General features: G+C 38.3%; 1 protein-coding gene across 4 annotated transcripts in view; it reads left to right on the forward strand.

Annotated features, from left to right (window-relative positions):
- Positions 1-4,514: 4,514 nt before the first annotated feature.
- The window catches only part of st18 (ST18 C2H2C-type zinc finger transcription factor), a 39,738-nt gene continuing 26,233 nt past the window's right edge, over positions 4,515-18,019 (forward strand). The window contains exons 1-2 of one of the 4 annotated variants that reach the window (XM_019264883.2): positions 4,515-4,855; positions 5,855-6,029. In XM_019264883.2, the coding sequence (XP_019120428.1) occupies positions 4,802-4,855; positions 5,855-6,029 (229 nt within the window). In that variant the 5' untranslated portion in view covers positions 4,515-4,801. Of the gene's footprint in view, positions 4,856-5,854; positions 6,030-11,637; positions 13,573-18,019 lie in introns of those variants that run through there. The other 3 variants (XM_019264882.2, XM_027288887.1, XM_019264885.2) reach the window with 3 other exon arrangements.

The following is an 18,019-nucleotide window of genomic DNA, read 5'->3' on the forward strand; positions in this document are numbered from 1 at the left end:
TCACAAAGAATGCCATACAGTCTCAGATCTCGCCCTTTGTCACTGATATCCTCTGTATTTGCAGATAATACACAAGTTGTATTTGATTTTCCAATATCTCTGACTCTATACTAGATCGACGAAAGCCGCAAATAAACAAGCATTATTTGTCGAGTAAATATATGCATGAACTTCAAATGATGGATAAATGAAAATAAATAGGAAAGCCTTAACATAACATTTTTATTTTCGAAATCTAAATGGAACGAGTGTGTTGAAGAAGAGCCAAGAGGCATTAAGGCTGAAACTGCAAACCAAGGAGTAAATCGACTTAATGCCATCACATTTCCACCCTATTCATGCCTAAGAAAAGGGTTAGGGAAAGAGATTAGGTTATATATCTGCTGTCAGGGACTGAAGAGACCAAGAAGAGAACTTCACCTAAACAGAATGATGATCAAACAGACATGCTTTAACAGACATGCTTCATAATCTCATCCGTTATTGTCCCCTCTCTGCCTTGACTACAGGTTCAGGAGAAAATCTTAGACAGGGGCAGATTAAATGTGTGATGAAATGTCTGAGAAATATGTGAGAATGCGCAATATAAGGATGGTTGATTTTCTACCCACATGACGAACATAATCACTATTAGTAACACATATCCACATAAATATGATAATTCAAAATTTAAACACATTTATTGGGTTCATATTGGAAATCATCACCATCTGATGGCATAGTTTTATGGATAATTACCGCCATAGAGATAATACAGCATATGAAAGGAAAGCTTTGAGGCTTCTCCACTCACTGGGAGGAGAGTGCGTAGGTTTAGTTGTGCATCTGAGCTGTACCCAAAAGGCAAATATGTGGAAAGTTTGGTGACAAGGATTCAGGCGTGTGGTTAACAAGATTGCATCTGCTGAGCAGGAAGTGTAGGATATAACTTAACTACGTATTTAAAGGGCAAATTATTTTCACATTAAGTTCAATGCCATCAGTAATCCTTCCAAATATAGACAGAACTATTTCATTTCCAGTGGAAAAAATAATTATTCAAATACCCTATAGTGCAAATCCCATTAATTTAGTGCATGACACAGTTTTTGATTTCCTACCACAAGACAAAACGGAAAAGAATCCAGTAAACATTAAAATCTGTTGTCTTATTTTGGTAATCTGGCTGCTTACTGACAAGTAAATAATCAATACAAATAGTTCTGAAGTGTCTGAAAATAGACAGGCGATTTAAACTGTAACTAACAGCCATGCATTTTCCAGCTGCAGTGCAGTATTGAGGAAATGACACCAGCTTTGATGGGTTGTATAGCTTTTGAGATGAGCCTCTTTATGCCGCTTGCAGTTCCATTATGGCTTTGTTCGAAAGCTTGTTTACCTGCTGATAACATACACTGGTGGATTCAGGAGCACCGATCCAAAATCTGCTGCCAAAGTCACTCAAGTCTCATTGTACTGCAGGAGGGGAAGAATGAAATGTTTATGCGGAGGGGAATGCAAATGCTAAATGTGAAATCAAACTATGGGACCAATAAGGGATCAGAATAACTTTGCCAGGTTTTATTTTTAGCCCAGTTGCAATGCTAGCTTTGTGGAACACTCTTCAGTTTAGCCTCTGTGCATCTGTGTGCTTAGGTTTTACTCAGTGGAGAAATGCTGTTCCAATTTTACAAAAACAACAACTAAAAAAAATAAAAAAAACGTTAAAACTGTAGATTGTTATTATTCAAACAGGCAGAAGGGAACATAATCTGATTTAATCATGCTGCCTATTACTTTAATTAAACACAAATAACCTACCTGGTCGAAGAAAATACCTGGATATAGTACTGTTTGTCTCTCTCCGATAATATTCAGTATCAAATAACCAGCGCATCAAAAACTGCGCATCAAATTTCATGGTTGTACATCACTTGAATGTTTTTGGATTTCACTGTTAGAAAAGCTATGGTCTCAGGTCAAAGGAATAGCCCCTCGGTTTGCATATTAAAGAGGATTTGCTAGACCTCTGTTAGCCATGCATCCCCATGCAGGCAGGTCTCCAGGGGGCCAGCAGGGCCCCACAGACGGGCAACTAGGGGGCCAGGTGACCCTGTCTCTGAGGTTAGCAGGAAACACTAAAGAGGGATGGGCAGGGAGCTGAGGAGCCACTGAGTGCGAGTGTGCAAGGCTGGTGATGGCAGCTGTCAATGGTTTGGAAGGAGAAGCAGACAGATTGTGCGTTCTGTTGGTGCAGCCAGTTCGCCACCTGGCAGGCTTTTCCTTGTTAGAACTTCTTGCTGTTTCTGTTCTCATCAGAGAAATGTTTTTCCTCTTATCCTCTGTGTTCAGGGGAAGTTAAATTTGTCAAAATGTTTAAAGATGTTCAGTGAAATGCAATTGTTTAAAGTACACGCTGTGCATTCTGAATTCAGAATTTCTGCTGCTCTGCTTTGTGATTAAATGCGGTACAAAAAAAATAAATAAGGAAGCTGCATTTACGAAATATAATTGATTTAGATGATGATGATCATGATTAAATTCTTTATAAATGACAACATACAAAATGTAGAGGATGTGTTTTGTGAGTGTTGACCTTGTCCTACGTCATTTAACTGCGTATTTAAGAATTGGTGTGTGTTTTTTAAAGGGTAGGATTTACTTACAAAACATAATCTGTAACTTTCAAATCCCATCATAGCCATAAATACTGCTCTGTGTTGTTCAGTTGAAAAAAATGCAAACATAAACCATGAACAGCTTAAAAGTACATTTAAAAATCAAATTTGGCAGTCAGTCCTTGTTCCAACAGGATTAAAAAAAAAAAAAAAAGTCTTTCATTTGATATAAATATATGCAAAGAGAATGGTGTGGTGATCTGGGTGCCAGAGGTGGCGCTTTACTCTGGATATTCTGGCTTGGGCCTGTAAGGGACATAAATTAACATGAATTAACACATGCATGCAATAAGAAAATAATTAATTCAAGTTATCAGTCACCTCTTCCATTCCAGGAATCTGATTGACAAGATAAAGTAATGTGCAAACTGCTTTTCAAAGCTAACAGCCTGGAGCACCCCTCCTATTAGTTAGTCATTCCCTCAGTATCACACCCGGAATCTGTCATTTCACAATTTTCTCCTATAATGCATATGTGCCGCTCTCACCACTCCACTACAGCAACTGCCATCTAACAAGTTGACACAGAGAATGATACAATTCACGTCCAGTATTCAGTTCCATATACAGCAAGCATCTGAGGCAGACGGGTCAAGAATATGGTACATTCTGTTCTCTCTCAAAATTGCATTTCTAGGACTCCAGAGAAGCTAGATAAAGCTCCCATGATATCCATCAAACACCTAAGATGAGTTTTTTTTTACGATTTAAAACATTCATCAGGTGTAAAAATAGTTTGAATTAATGAAATCATGTGTACCTCCTCTATGACGATACATACCTGTCTACAAAGTTTTCATTTTACTCCAACCAGAGATGCATTACATGAAATAAATGTACATTCACTGATAGCATATGCGTAACATTCACAGTCGGGTAAGACATTCGAGGCATGAACAGGAATGACTGTTTAAAACAGTTACATTCTGCATTAAGCGTGTTTTTAATGTGGCGTTTAAATGCCTGATATGGATGTTGTGTTTCCAAATAAAATATTTCACGTACAAACTCAGAGTCTGTTGTATGAAACGGCACTTTTACCAAGAAAGCACCTATAGCAAATAAGTTTGGCTACATTATTGGGGAAGCCCTGTGGTTGTTGTGTGTTTTTGACGCAACATAACGCCATTTAAAATGTTCCTAAAGATGAATTTGATTATAAAACACAAAAAGTTCAGTCTATACTTGAACAGCCTTTGATAAATAGGTCGGTTAAGGATTTTCATCTTCTTTAAATGTTGTCTTCTATGTTAGCTTGTAGCCTAAAAATTTGAACAATTTGAACAGCCATGAGTAAAAACTATGTTAGCAAGCTCAAGCTTGTTGCTTAAGTGTATCCTACTTGGTGTTCTTCTACACTTGGTTTCATTCAAATAGACTTTTAGGATTTATTTAATCATTTTGCTATAGTTCGTTTAAAGCAATTCTTGACTTTACGCCAAGTTAAATTAAGCTAGTGAGCAAGCCTAGCTAGCATATTTCTGTTAGTGAGCATAATATTAAATTCAACTAGGCATTACATTTTTACTAAACCTAAATTTGTATCATCATTTGTGTCTTTATTTGCAGTAGGTGGGTCTGTACTGGAATAACAAGTTGAATATTGGGCCAAACTCTTTACAATGCAAATGACTCATTTGAATTGTTTAGCTTGCTGTGTGCTAATGTTTTAGTATGATGATAATAATGTACCACTGTTTAAAGAGTATTAATTTGTTGTTAAATTAGTTTGCAGGGAGTATTAGTCTGTCAAATTAGCCAGCATATCTATGTAGTATGACCAAACAGACTGAGGGACAGCAAGCTAACAAACTAAAAAGCACACTAGTCCAATTTGGGTAGAAAGAAAAAAAAAACTCCAGAGGAGGATAGTGTACACAAAAGTTGTTCTGTTGCCCGTGAGTGTGGTGTCAGCCGGTCCCAGGCCCTACGGCCCTCACCGTACACTGTGCACAGGCCTGACGGAAACTGACTGCAGCTCAGGACATGGCCTCGTTTGTTCACGGTCCCCCCTCTCTGAAAAGAGTTATGCTGTCTGTTTTGAATGGACAGCGTTTTTCTTTGTGTGCTCGATCAAAACAGAGGGCAAAGTTAGTCAGCAAGTTGCATAGCTTCTGCATTCTGATTCTTCAAGCCTCTTTTGTATGAAGTTTAACACAATGTTTTACACTGTGTTTGACCTGAATGGCGTGCTGGAGGTAGGAGCAATTTTTTTTTCCTCCAAACTACAAAATAGAAAGGGCTAGAATGTACTTTTGCTATCAAATATTACTCATTCATGTTTATTTGTACTGTAGAACTGAAGTAAAATGATCATATGGGGTTAAAAACAAAATGACAGTGTAGTGTTGCTGAAATATTTATGTGCTTTTATCTGATCTATTTCCTAACCACAAGGTATTTGCCTGTGAATCCCTGGCACTTTTGATATTACCTGAAGGCAAATGGTATATAGATTTATACAAGTTATTTACAACAACAGCCAAGCCATTCCTCTGGAAACTAGGCTGCAGATCAAAGGATTGTTTTGATCTCTACTTAGCATATTTGTTTAACCTAGCCAGTGATTCTGAAAAGTGCACAAGCTTTTCGGTGATATGCAGAGCACCCTTTATCCGTCTTTTTCTTCTGTTAGCTCTGGATTTAAGTACTTTCTGTATTTAGGAGACAACTGGATTTGCCAGCTTTTGAAATTTAGTTGCCCACTGCTAGCAGTCTTGGCACTCAGAAATAGATAACTAGGTATGTTCTACTGCTAATCCTGATCGGCCTTGTAATAGTATTTGCGGACTGTACAGCACTCAATTAGGGCATAATGTGCTATTTTTATTTCCTTTAAGTTGGATTAAATGTGAAAACATGTTTGTTTTTTTTTCAGTTTCCATCGACTGTGTTTACTGTGTGGGTACTTACTAAAGTATTGTTTTATACAGTTTCAATCAGTAGCACTCTCTCCACACTGAATTACAGAATGTCAGGAGAAAAACAATGTCCAAACGCTGTCTAAAAAAAGATGCCAGGGCAATCAGGAAATTTTCTGGAATGCTTAAGAGAATGCATATGCACACAATGCCCTAATTCTCCCTTACTTTGGGTTTGGGAAAGATGAGCCCAGGTTTATTGAGAGCCAAAAAAGGGGGCAGATGGCTCACAAGAGGGATAAACCTGGGAAGTCATGCTGTAAATGTGTTTTACAGAAAACAATGAAAGGAGCGGACAAAGCGATTGTGGCAAAGTCCTTTGGAAAATGGAAAAGCAGCTCTCTAAGGTCCAGGACCATGGAGAAGCCGGATGAGCCGTCCGAGGAGAGTAAGGAGGAGAGCCTTTCCAACTGCACCTGTGAAGCCCCCCAACTCGGCAAGAAACCAGTTGGTAAAAGTACCTTATTTTCTTATTTCAAGTCCATTCATACTGCTGTGTCTTTCAGCTTATATTTTTTTTCCTCTTCTTGTGGCAATGTTAATTATTACTGTGGTGACTTTTTTTTTTTTCCATTTGACTCTCTGGCCTGCCATATCCGGTGAACAAACAAACCACATTGTTGGGCAGGAGAATTCCTTTTGAGAGAAAGTGTGTCTCCGATGATACAGTGTTGCCAGAAAAAGACAAAGCAAAAAATAGCAAACACAAAAACAGTCACAGGTGCATGGGAAAAAGAGAGAACCGAGTGAATGGTCACTGCGGTCCCCAGGAGGTCTTTCAGTGTTAGCCAGTGCGGTGGGTGGACTTCTGACAAGGACGTTGGTTAGCAGCCAGGTGGAGTGTGTAACTGAGAATGCCTCTGTTTATTCTTTTCACATGCTAATGTGGCTCCTATGTGACTTTAATGCGGCAAAACTTTTTCTTGGAGTTAACATTTTTTGTTGTTTCAATACCTGCTCTTGTATCACAGTAGTGAGACTGATTCAAAGGCTTCACACTCTTTTATATGGACTTGGGAGTGTGCCAGGGATAGAGATATATGTGCTGTACTGTACGTAAAGACAGATTGTGAAACTGGTGGAATATTTTCAGTGCAAACAGGTACAAATCTACGTTTATTTACATTAAAACTATGATTACGAGACCTGTGTTTTTTACATTTAAATCATGTACATTAACTCACTACGGAGGCATTTATGGTGGTTTATGTACAAAAGAGACGTTGCAGCATCTTATTTGCAGCCTTTTAGCTATATACAGTATTAAATGTAGACTGCAGTATCAAAATTAGGCCTCTGACACTGCAATGAAAGACTACACAAGGGCCCACGTTCTGAGCAAATGCACCCCTATGTGGACAAAGTAAGAACAGTGTCTGTGCAGACCATACCTCATCACCATTTCCTATTATACTATCTAACTTATAGATATAGATGTATATTAGTCTGTCAATATGGCAGTAAACACACTTTAAAGCTTTTATTAGTGGTTCATGAGCCAGTCTAATATCAAATCCGGGAGCACAGAAGAGCAATATGGCCTCACACTATGGGTCTTTCTATACCTTGTAGTGTACAATCCTTAAATAGCTTAAAAGGCATTGCATCTGCCATCTGCACTTCTAGGAACTCTTCTGCATAGCCATTAAAACAAGCTGTCTCAGAGGACATCATTCGTATTTCAGCCTCAACCCTGAATTACTGTGTGTTCATTATAATTATAAGGGAGGAGTGTTGCCAGGCTAGCCTGCAGAATGCCAGGTGCACACTTCCATAATCTACCATTTTAAACAACTCAGAGCATTAACAACAGTATCTACATGCTATTCAGCCATTAGTTCACTTTGGCTTTCATGCTAAAACTCACATCAGTCAATCCGAGCATTTTGTATGCCGCAACACACATACAGGAAGAAAGTGCAATACTTTGTAGTGTTCCATTTTCCTAAGCCTGCTTAGGTTATGTGACTGAGCCATGCCGCTGTGTGAAATTTTATCCCGATACTGGCACTGTATCCTTGTGAGGGAGTCTTGTAAAATAGGTTTACTTAGCGCCTTTGCTGGCATTTTCCGAAGATAGCAAATGCACAAACACTGTCCATGATCGGATTAACTGTTCAACAAAATGATGTAACTCTTTGTCTTTCTTGTGTGGCATAGGTTTCTCTGCTTTAGTTTAGTGGTCATCCACAAGAGAATAGAAATATTTGAAATCCAGTCACATCGTTATAATCCATATATTGTGAATATATAATAGATGGCAGCCCTGGTTAGTCATCCTTTGTCACCTAAACGTGACATGCGAGTGAGACACTCACCTAAAGATACACCAGATTCTTCCTGATACTGCCTCAAACTGCACGACAACAGTCCTTAATTAACACACAAGTCTTAATTTGTAAGGTATTTAATTTTGAACTTAGCCTGATGTTCCTCTCCAGTGTTGAGGCACAGGATTTAAATTGCATGTGATAAGTGTGAATAATTTTTTAAAGCATCCATGTACAGTATAAAGTACGCTATGCCAAGTACACAGAGAACATGAATTTGCACCTGAGGACATATAGCTATGCATCCAAAGTCACAAGGTGTGTCAAGACAAAATGTTAATTACACAATTTATGACAGGAATCAGTTGAAATATCTCCATAGATCTTGCTTATTTACATTTTAATTACTACTATTACTTATTCTTATATTTTGGATGTGACCATAGCAAGCCCAATTCCTCCCCTACACTAGAAAGAAGCAAAATGACTGTTTTCCACTGGAGGTTTAGATGCTTGTTTATCACTTTTAAATACCATCATCTTTGCTGAAATCCCCTCTCAAAAGAACCTTTCACTTGCTGGAATAAATTCAAATTAAAATTTAAATCCCTCTTTGCATTTCTTCAGCCTTTTTTAAAATAGCTGCCTCCTTTTAGAAAGCTGTTTATGTAGTGATCTGTTCATAATCCAGTTTGTTTCTCAACAGCGAAAAACACAGAAATCGTATTATCACTATCTTGGAGAGATGATGCGAGAAATCAGGAAGTATAAATGTCTGGATCTGTGGAAGTTTTCAAAGTTGTAAAGCTGAAGAATGTGGCAAAAGCCTTTCAATAAAGTATTCTGTAACACTGCAATTTGACTTGCAAATGTACATACAAATATAAAGTACATTGTGCTACGATAAGTCACAAACATTTCACCAACCTTTAGCAAAGCTAATGTGGAGATAGACAATGTGTGCTCATTCAACAAATACACCATATTTTGGGGTGTTTCAGACAGCATGTAGACAATATTTCACGTAAACTGTAGATACATGGCTCATCAGAAATGTTGATTTGTGTGACATACAGCTATTGAAGTCAGAATTGGAAGATTAACCCTTGGCGCCGCGGCTGACAAGTCATGCAGATCTCTGTAAACAGCTCTTTCTAATCTTAGGAGGCGCTCACCTTCCAATACACTGAGAAAAACAATATCTAATCAGAAATGTAACAAATATAAACAGAAAAAAAACAGACATTTACATGCAATGCCTTTTGATAACAATCCATTTCAGATGTAAAATGACGCAGAAGAGGCCATAGGGAAATTTAATTTGCTCAAGCTAGATTGGATTTATTGTTTGGAAACAAATTATAATTGTGTCTCCAGAAAGTTAACCAAGATCTAAACAAAAGGAAATCAATGACCCACCCCCATTAATCACTCAAAGCCAGCTACTTGTGCTGAAGAAACTTACTTCATAATCAATTTCTTTGTTTTCCTCAAAGGCCATTTGCATTTTAGTTCATGTCAGCAAGCTTCCTGTATCTGGCGCAATCAAAAATTGCAAGCCATCCACATTAATGGAGTTTTTTCTATTTATTCAAGTGCATATCTCTGAATACTCAAGATGATTTTAGCTTATTATGCAAACTACCCTACAAATATTTTAAAGACAGAAAACAATCCTGTTGCGTGGCAGACTTAACTTTTCTGATTCTTCTACCAGTGTCACAGCACAACATTTTTTCTGTATTCTGTGTGATCTAATATGTTTTTCTTTTAGTTTTAATGACTAACAACAAACCAATATCTGCTTCTTAGGATCTTGCAGTTGAGCCCCCACAGGACTTCTGAGACCAGACAGAAATGCCTCCTGTTAGTTGTGTCTAGACATACTATTACGGCCACCAAGGTCATTATCAAAGCACGCATTATACACACCTGTTACCATTGTTTAAATGCTCGCTTTTGGCTGAACATCCAAGCTCCTATCTGGCCATTTATAGGCGTGTCTGCTTCATTGTCTGCCCGACTGAGTAGAAAAGATGGGCAGGGACCCCCAGAGACGCCCAGATCTGGACCTAACCTCTCAATGACACAACACAATGAGTGCACGGCCTGTGAACTACAAAAGCCAGACATCGACTGACCAGTTGTGCATTGATTTCTTTGATATAAGCAATCATATGAGCTCATTTGAGGGCAGAGGACGTTAGGAACCAGTAGTGACCACGAATGACTGATGCCGCTGATAAGGAGGAGGATTTAAACACACAGTTTTATAGCTAATTTAATATTTTTCTGGATCCATATGGTTTTAAATTCACTTTTATTTCAATACAGATAATGCAGAGCTATAATTGTGATTTTTACACTGCAAATATTAAAGTTTGGTCGCTTTTCACAGCCTGTAAAACTGGATCTTTGACCAGTTAGTCCTGATCATATGCTCTCATCTGAGGGCAGTGATTGCAGAGAACAAGTAGCGACCACTAGTGACTGATGCTTCTCAGTGTTACTGATAAGGGTAAATTATTTAGACCTGCAATTAATTAGATAATCATGAAAGGCAACACTATTTGTGGAACCACAAGGATTTAGGAATTGCAATTAGACTTAAAAAAAAAAACTTTATCATTAGCCAGTCAGTCATTTTATCAGGTTATACTTCATGAGAGGAAGAGACTTTGGACCACAGGCTCAAATACGACAGAGCCCTAGTTACAAAGGCGGATAACGAAAGCATCCTATATTTGTCCATAAAACATTTGAAATGTTATTGAAGTGTCTTCAAAGGACACTGAATAAACATATTGTAAGGTTGCCCACGGTCACACACACAAATCACCCCAAAGGGGATTGCTGTGAAGTAATCTAATCATTTCTTTTAACTGAGACACAGTGACACGCAGTGTAGATAATGATCCCCATGAAAAATGTACTGTATTTTCAAAAGAATATTCCCTGTCTGCTGACATTAACATAAAGATAGTTCTACATCCTGGAGCCATATCAACAACATGTACTTATGTTTGCTTCCTTGTATTTGCATATGCAAATACATTTTTTAAATTTTAATTCAGTCCTTTTATGTGACTTTCTGTGTGATGAACAAGCGGCATCAAGTGGTTGCACAATGAGGGTTCAGTACCACCAAGAAGAAGCATTTGTGTCATTTTAGACCAGGCTTAAAGCATTAAAGCTGAAATTAACCACAGTTTAATATAGATTTTTACACGTCTATCATATTCAGTGGCACAGTGTGAATATGCATTGTTGTTTGGGTGTACGGGCTGCCATGCAAAATTAGTCGCGTTGCTTTGTCGAAAATATGGGGCGGGGTGCTGAGTGAGGGGGTTTGTTGAAGTTATACTGCTGACATTTTGATCCCACAGTGCATTAGAAGAATTCAGTTAAATATATTTGTGTAGGTTTCACAGGAGGAAGGTATAGTGCTCAAAACAACAGGGTGTTGTGACCCTTCACTTTGCTTACATAATTTGCAGCAGAACGCGAAAAGCTTTTAGACACAGATGTGACCCATTGTAATACCCTTCTAAATGCAATCAAACACTTTCTACAAATATGAGCAGGACTTTTTAAATGTGAACCCTTGTTTGACATGTAATTTTGTCCAACCCACTCCTCTTTCATTTCTCCATCAGCTCTCTCCAGTTATGCCCACATTTTCAGTTGATGAAATAGCTTGACAAAACACTAGTTTATGTTCTATGCCTGCTCTGAATGAGGTCTGTTTTTTTTGTTTGTTTTTTTTAAAAACAGATTTGAACAGATGTTAGGGCCAGAAAATGTTAGATTTTGTAATGGCGATGCAGCTCTCTCAGTTAGTCAAGATTGCTTTACATGACTTGATTCTTTTTGTGTGTTTTCTTCTTCCATCAGCACCGATGTCTAGCTCAGGACATGAAATAATCATCCCTTGAACAAGCTTGTCGTGTCCCCCACAGCAAGATTGTCTGCGACAGCAAACAAAGAACATGTTATTTGATAACATGCTTAGATAGATGATTCTTTACTTCCATGTGTTTGTATGGTTATCACGCACAAATGGTGAAAACAGGGCAAAAAAAACGGAGCAGGTCTACTCTCCTTTGTATGTCTCTTTCACCGTGTACCATGAATTGGCTCTTGAAGACAGTTAGAAATTAGACTTTCAAATGAGGCATTAAACAAGGTGATGATCAACTGCCAAACCTTAAGTAATGATATTCTCCATCCTCAAGTCCCCAGCCTTGCATAACCAAATGCACAAATCACAGAAAAAAGAACTGAAAATACATTATTATTACATATTGTGTTCACACGTCAGTCCCCGGGGACCAGGGGGGGACATCACCGACAGATAAGCATGTTTGGGTGGCCCCTACCATCAGCTGGGGAAGGGCTACGCTTGGATCTTGAGAGAAAGGGTGGGGGTCCCCTCATGGGTATCACTTATTTTAAATCCTGAACCACACCATCCCACCCCCCTCTTTTGCCCCTCTCGCCCCAGGCTCCACCCAGAAGTGTGGTTGCCTTTGTCATTGTAATCTGGCCCTGTTTGCTAAACGCTTCCACTGTTTACTCTCTGCTATAGGGGCTTGTATGAACAGGAGTCAGCAGGACGCAGGGTGACATCACTTTGGCTGGGGGGGTGTTTGAAAAGCTGCATTTGTGATTTCTCGGGGCCCCCTTTCTTCCTTTATTCTTCCCTGTCTCTATCCAGGCCTGTCGAACGCATGAGCTAACTCAGGAGGCTAACATGGCCTACAGGGAGGAATTACACCTAATTACTTGAATAACTGCTAGGCAGCAGCCTCCCATAGTCACCAAAAATCATTTCCAGGTCTCTGCCTTTTACTGATAGGCAGACTTCTGGTGACAGAAAAAAAACCTCGGACAAAGCTTTTACATTCAAATGGTCCAGGAGAAATGAAACAGACTGACAGGTACAAACATTAAAAAGGGGAGAAATCAAATTAACAGACAAGGATTTCATATCATCTATTTTTGTTGTTGCCGTAGCGATAAAGTCGCAGACATTGAAACTGGTCTGTTGAGCCATTGTTATCATCCCTGGCCATCTGCTGCTGAGGAGTGACATTCCCTCTCATTTGCATGATGAGTGATGTATGAGGAGCTTGGGAGGGCATATGCCCCGGTCTTATGACAAAGCAAGTGAAAGTTAAAAAAAAAAAAAAAAAAAAAAAAAAAAAAAAAAAAAAAAAAAAAAGATAGAATAAGGATCGATATATGGAAAAAGGCTTGATGGGGGGAGGTTTAAAAAAAAAGAGAGAGAGGAAAAAAAAAGGAATAAATCACCTGTGAGTGCATATGTGTGTACACGTGTGTGTTCGCTTGCATATATGTTGCATTTTCACCCAGCGCACACAAATCTGTGGTGTCTGTGCATGTGTCTGTGCGAGTGTACGCGCGCATGAGTAGAGGCTAGTGCGCGCATCTGCCTTCTTGTGTGCCTGTTTGTGTGTTTTGCGGATGTGGGAGTAGAGCGAGGAGGGGGGTTGGTGGCTGTTGATGTGCAAATGTGCATCATGTTGAAGGGCTGTGAATGGGGAGGTGTGACGTAAAAAGGGACCCGAACGCAGGTGCTTATCTCGAGGCTGTCAAAGGCACAGTATGTCATATTCCTGGGGACTACCTTTCAAAGCCACAGCACCAGCTCAGCTATCAAGAGACTGGGAGAAAATCAAACTTTTTGGATCACAGCACTAGGTTGGTGTCAAAGTTCTTTTTATTTAATATACTGTCAGTTTGGTCAGCATTTATCATCAGTGATACTCTGTATCGCATATGTGAACGACAAGCCTTTTAGCTCATGCTGTTAGATGCTGTCATGTGAGGAGCTGAAACGTACAAGTGTTAGAAACTTACTCAGATTTACAGAGATTTACTCAGCAGCGTAACTTGTGTTCTGTGGATTTTGCGAGATTATGTGAAATAGTTATTATGCTGGCAATTGTTTTGAACTGTGTCAGGGAGCATTTTGGAAAATATTGCACTGGTGCTTGAACATTGTTTCTTTGATAGAAAACCGGTGTTGTTAAAAATCGAGCGCAGCTTCTGTCCAGGTTTCAGACAGTTTGAGAGGAGATTAAATGGCTCAAACTGTTTTTAGAGAGGCATGACCTATTTTTGATCATCCAGATAGCATGAGATACTGTCTATCTAGATTAAATTCACAGCGTTTGTGTGGAGTATAAGCTTGTCTTAGGAGAGCACATGTTCGTATTGTGTGTAGAGACAAAGCATTGTCAGGTTGCCTGTGGCTTTGACAGTGACAGCTGTACATACAAGACCACAGAGCCTAATGCACTTAAACATTGACTCTGTGTTCCAATAACATATTTGAACAGCCAGTGAAGTATTTTATTGCATCCTGTTCTGGCTTTCTATAATTCGCAATCTAAGTCTGGTAAAGTTTGAAAACTATATGCTAATGTTGAATATAGTATAACAGTAAAAAAAAAAATGTCTACAAATCAGCTTTTGTGTTATACTTTGTGGACAAGTTTTAGATTTAAAGAAATTCAGCGGGGCCAAAGAATTACATTCTGTGCTGAAATTTTTTTGCAATTATTTGCACTGTAATGGTGGCAGAGTTCAAAAACTATATGCTAATGCTGAATGTAGTGTGATAGTAACGCGGTCTACAAGTGAACTTTTGTGTTGTACGTGGGCAAGTCTTAGCTTTGAACAAATTCAGAGGGGGCAAAGCACTCGACAGTCTCCAGAGCAACTATTGATTTAGGAGGATGGATGCTGGTTAGAAAAGTTCATCATTTACTAGTAGTAACTTGCGGCACACTAATGGCTCAGAATCTGCCTGATGATCCAACTTTAAGTTGATCACTGTTCAACAAAAGTAGGATTTTTTTTAAAACGTTTAGGAGTTTAGTGGATAAACTTACTGTCCTCCTGAACTTTAATGTATTTTTAGATTTTGTTCTTTATCCTAAAGAACAGCAGGGAATAAAGATTTCAGCCTGGAGTCAAAAATATTTGTGTAAACTAACATCTGCCAGTCATATCTATCGACATGTCTTTCAGAGACATTATACTCCGTGTGAATGTGGCATTAAATCATTTTTGGTTTGGAGAATTTCAGTGGAAAATTTGTAAATTTTCAGTGGTGAAATAAATTGAAATGCCGGTTGTCATTCTGCCTGTGTGTTTGCCTCAATTTAATCAGAACTCCATCAGCTTATTAAAGTCGGCTCGCATCTCTCTCGACAAACAAGAAAAGAGCAACAAAAGACATTAGATAACACATCATCGTGTAACAGTGTCACATCTCGTTAATCCTCTGAGAAGTTTGCCAAGTCATCTAAATCAAGACAGGGTCTGTAAGCAAGGTTATAAAGTTGCACCTCTACTCTTTGTTTTAATTACAAAAGCAGCACAGGCTAAAGCAGGCGTGTGTGGTAAAGCAGTGATAAGTAAGAGCCATTATTCCTTTCTACTCCCCACCCTCCGCTTCAAAGCAGGATGTTAGTTGCTACACAACACATTAATGTAACCTCTGTTCGCCTCCAGGAACTGTCCATGGTACCTGCTGTCCAACTAAACTGGATTTACAAACTTATTTTCAAACGTGCGATACACACTGAACTTCTGCAGTGGAAATAATCGTTTTCCTTTATTTCCATCATGCAGAAATAAAAATATAAAGTTACTCAGTCTTTCTGATAGTTTGATTTCTGATTGCTTGTTTTTAATTATAAGTCAACAGCCGTCGGGTGCAAACAATATAAACGATAAAATCACCCAGCATACACATAATGTGTTACCTGTTTGTTTTTTTGTTTTTTTCTTACCCTATTCAAACTTCAGTTAGTTAATCCAGGAAAATGAATTATGTGGATTTAATTCAACAAGGTCTCAGAAATGATCCATCTGCTGTTGAGCAGCTGGTGAAAGGATAAATGTAATTAATTACTTAACTTTTGAACAGTATTACAGAAAAAAAAGAAAAAAAATGTGCTGTTTTGTGTGTCCTTCTGGAAGAAATGTAAAGCAACAGTGTGATCTATACATTTCAAATGATTATTTCATGTCATATTATGTGTCACATATATAACACGCATAAAAAATATATGTTATATTTCCATTTTGCCTCTAATATTATTTTTTAGAATTGCTCTTGTGTAAATGTGTAATCCATATATCTTCATGAATTTGTCAGAATGGCAATACATCACCTTGAAATATTATTAGTGATATTGCATAAATTAGAGATCTGTGAATTAAATATTATAATATATAATTAAGTGTGTAGAATAAAAGTAATCATTATTATATAAGTAGTTTGAATTATTTTTTCTGCTTGTTCTTTTAGAAGTAGACTGATCCTAACCAGACTGTCTAAAACTAACTAAGACATTTAATGATTGTTATATATGTTTTATATATGTTTTGAAAATGTTGCTAAATGTTAGTTGTGTTTAAAGAGCAGACATATTTATATTTTTTTATAGCTTGGTTCTAGTTTACAGTGAAACCATCTAAAAATGTTAACAAGGTTGAATCAAGGGGGGATTTTTCTAAACGACATAATAAAACACCAGAAAAAGCCTTTTAGTGAATAGTTATATTTGCTTAACAGGGCAAGACTATGAAATGTTTCCAATTAATATTACATGGGATTTTTTTCTGCCTCTATTTAAAAAAAAATACATTTCAGAATTTACCTTGATTGTAACGTACCTCATTGGCTGTGGTTTTGTTTGTTGGCCTAACTATAAAGGATCTGCTTATACCCTTGTGGGTTGGGAAGAATTAGGATTTATGAATTTATTTCCTCTGTTGTATTGTTTAAACAGCTTTGGTTTAGTTCTGATCCCTTCCTCTTGCCTTTGAGGCTGTTCCACGGTGTCAGCTGTTGACTGATAGTAAGAGAACTGCCTCACAGTGTGAATGAAAGAAAACTAGCGGTTGGTAAACACTGATAAGGGATAAATAGAAAGCGGTCAGGCAGAGATAGTTCTGTGGGAGCCCAGATTGTGTGCGGTCTGTTAAAATGAGATTCTGAGCCTGTCCTTTTTATTCTTCCTCCCCTCCCCTCCCCTGTGCAGCGTTTGTCTGGAAAATCTCCAGTGACCCGGCTCGGCAGTCCCAGGCTGCAGTATTCTCTTTTTGTATTTGTTTTGTTTTCTAACAAGGGTCAAGTTGGCCAATAGACATGTCCCTGATGCTTATAGACAGCTGTCATGACTTCAAGTACTTACAATAGTTACATTTTACATGTATTCAGGGTTTTGCACCAACAAGCACTGCAGCGAGAGATTTGCTTTAAAAAAAAACACCCAATTTTGAAACAAACATTGTTTTTTGTTTGTGTTTATTACTTACCGTCATAATTTACCTCTAGGTTTTTTAAAAGCTGAGCAGCAGCACATCCATTCATGCTTTCTTTCCTATTTTACCCTAAGTGTAATTATCAAGAATTAAAATAATTACTGTCACATAATTATACATGTACATTCTCTTCACTATAGACCCTTAGGAATATAAATTGCTCAATTGAAATCACTCTAAATGACTGTCTTATTCGGTTCTTTTTAGTAGCAGTCTGTTCTTTACAGTAATCATTGATTTTTTTTCTGGGGTGAATCTATCTTTTATGTGATTAAAAAGACCTTCAGAGGTCTTACCTTGAGGATCACCATGTGGTGTATTTGCACAGAAAATAATTCACCCCATTGTAGCCCAGCAGCTAATGAGATTGGTTGTTAAGTGAATGACACAAAGGCTACAAGAAGAAGAAGGGAAAAAAAAAAAAAGCTTAGCGTTTCGGGTGAATATCACAGTGTCCCTGAACACACACACACACACACACATACACACATACACCAACCAAACACACTCTCTCAGCAGCGAGACTCTGGACTACCCTGTACCCCACCTCGATATCCTTCTGCTCGGTCTCCTCCCCGACGTCACTATGAGATGCAAAACAAAGGCTAAAGGGGGCATGGTAAGTCGAGCTCGCGATTCTGCCCTGTCGGACATGTTAACATGAGTGCATTAAGATGCAGGAGACAAGTGATTCTGTTTGTCTGTGTGAGGATGTGCTGTGCTGTGTAAGCCTCAGGCTCAGATAAGTAGCTTCATGGAAGGGTCAATAACAGTGATGCTGTTTTATGTGACTCAGAATAAGATC

The sequence above is a fragment of the Larimichthys crocea genome, chromosome II (assembly GCF_000972845.2).
Source record: "Larimichthys crocea isolate SSNF chromosome II, L_crocea_2.0, whole genome shotgun sequence".
NCBI lineage: Eukaryota > Metazoa > Chordata > Actinopteri > Sciaenidae > Larimichthys > Larimichthys crocea.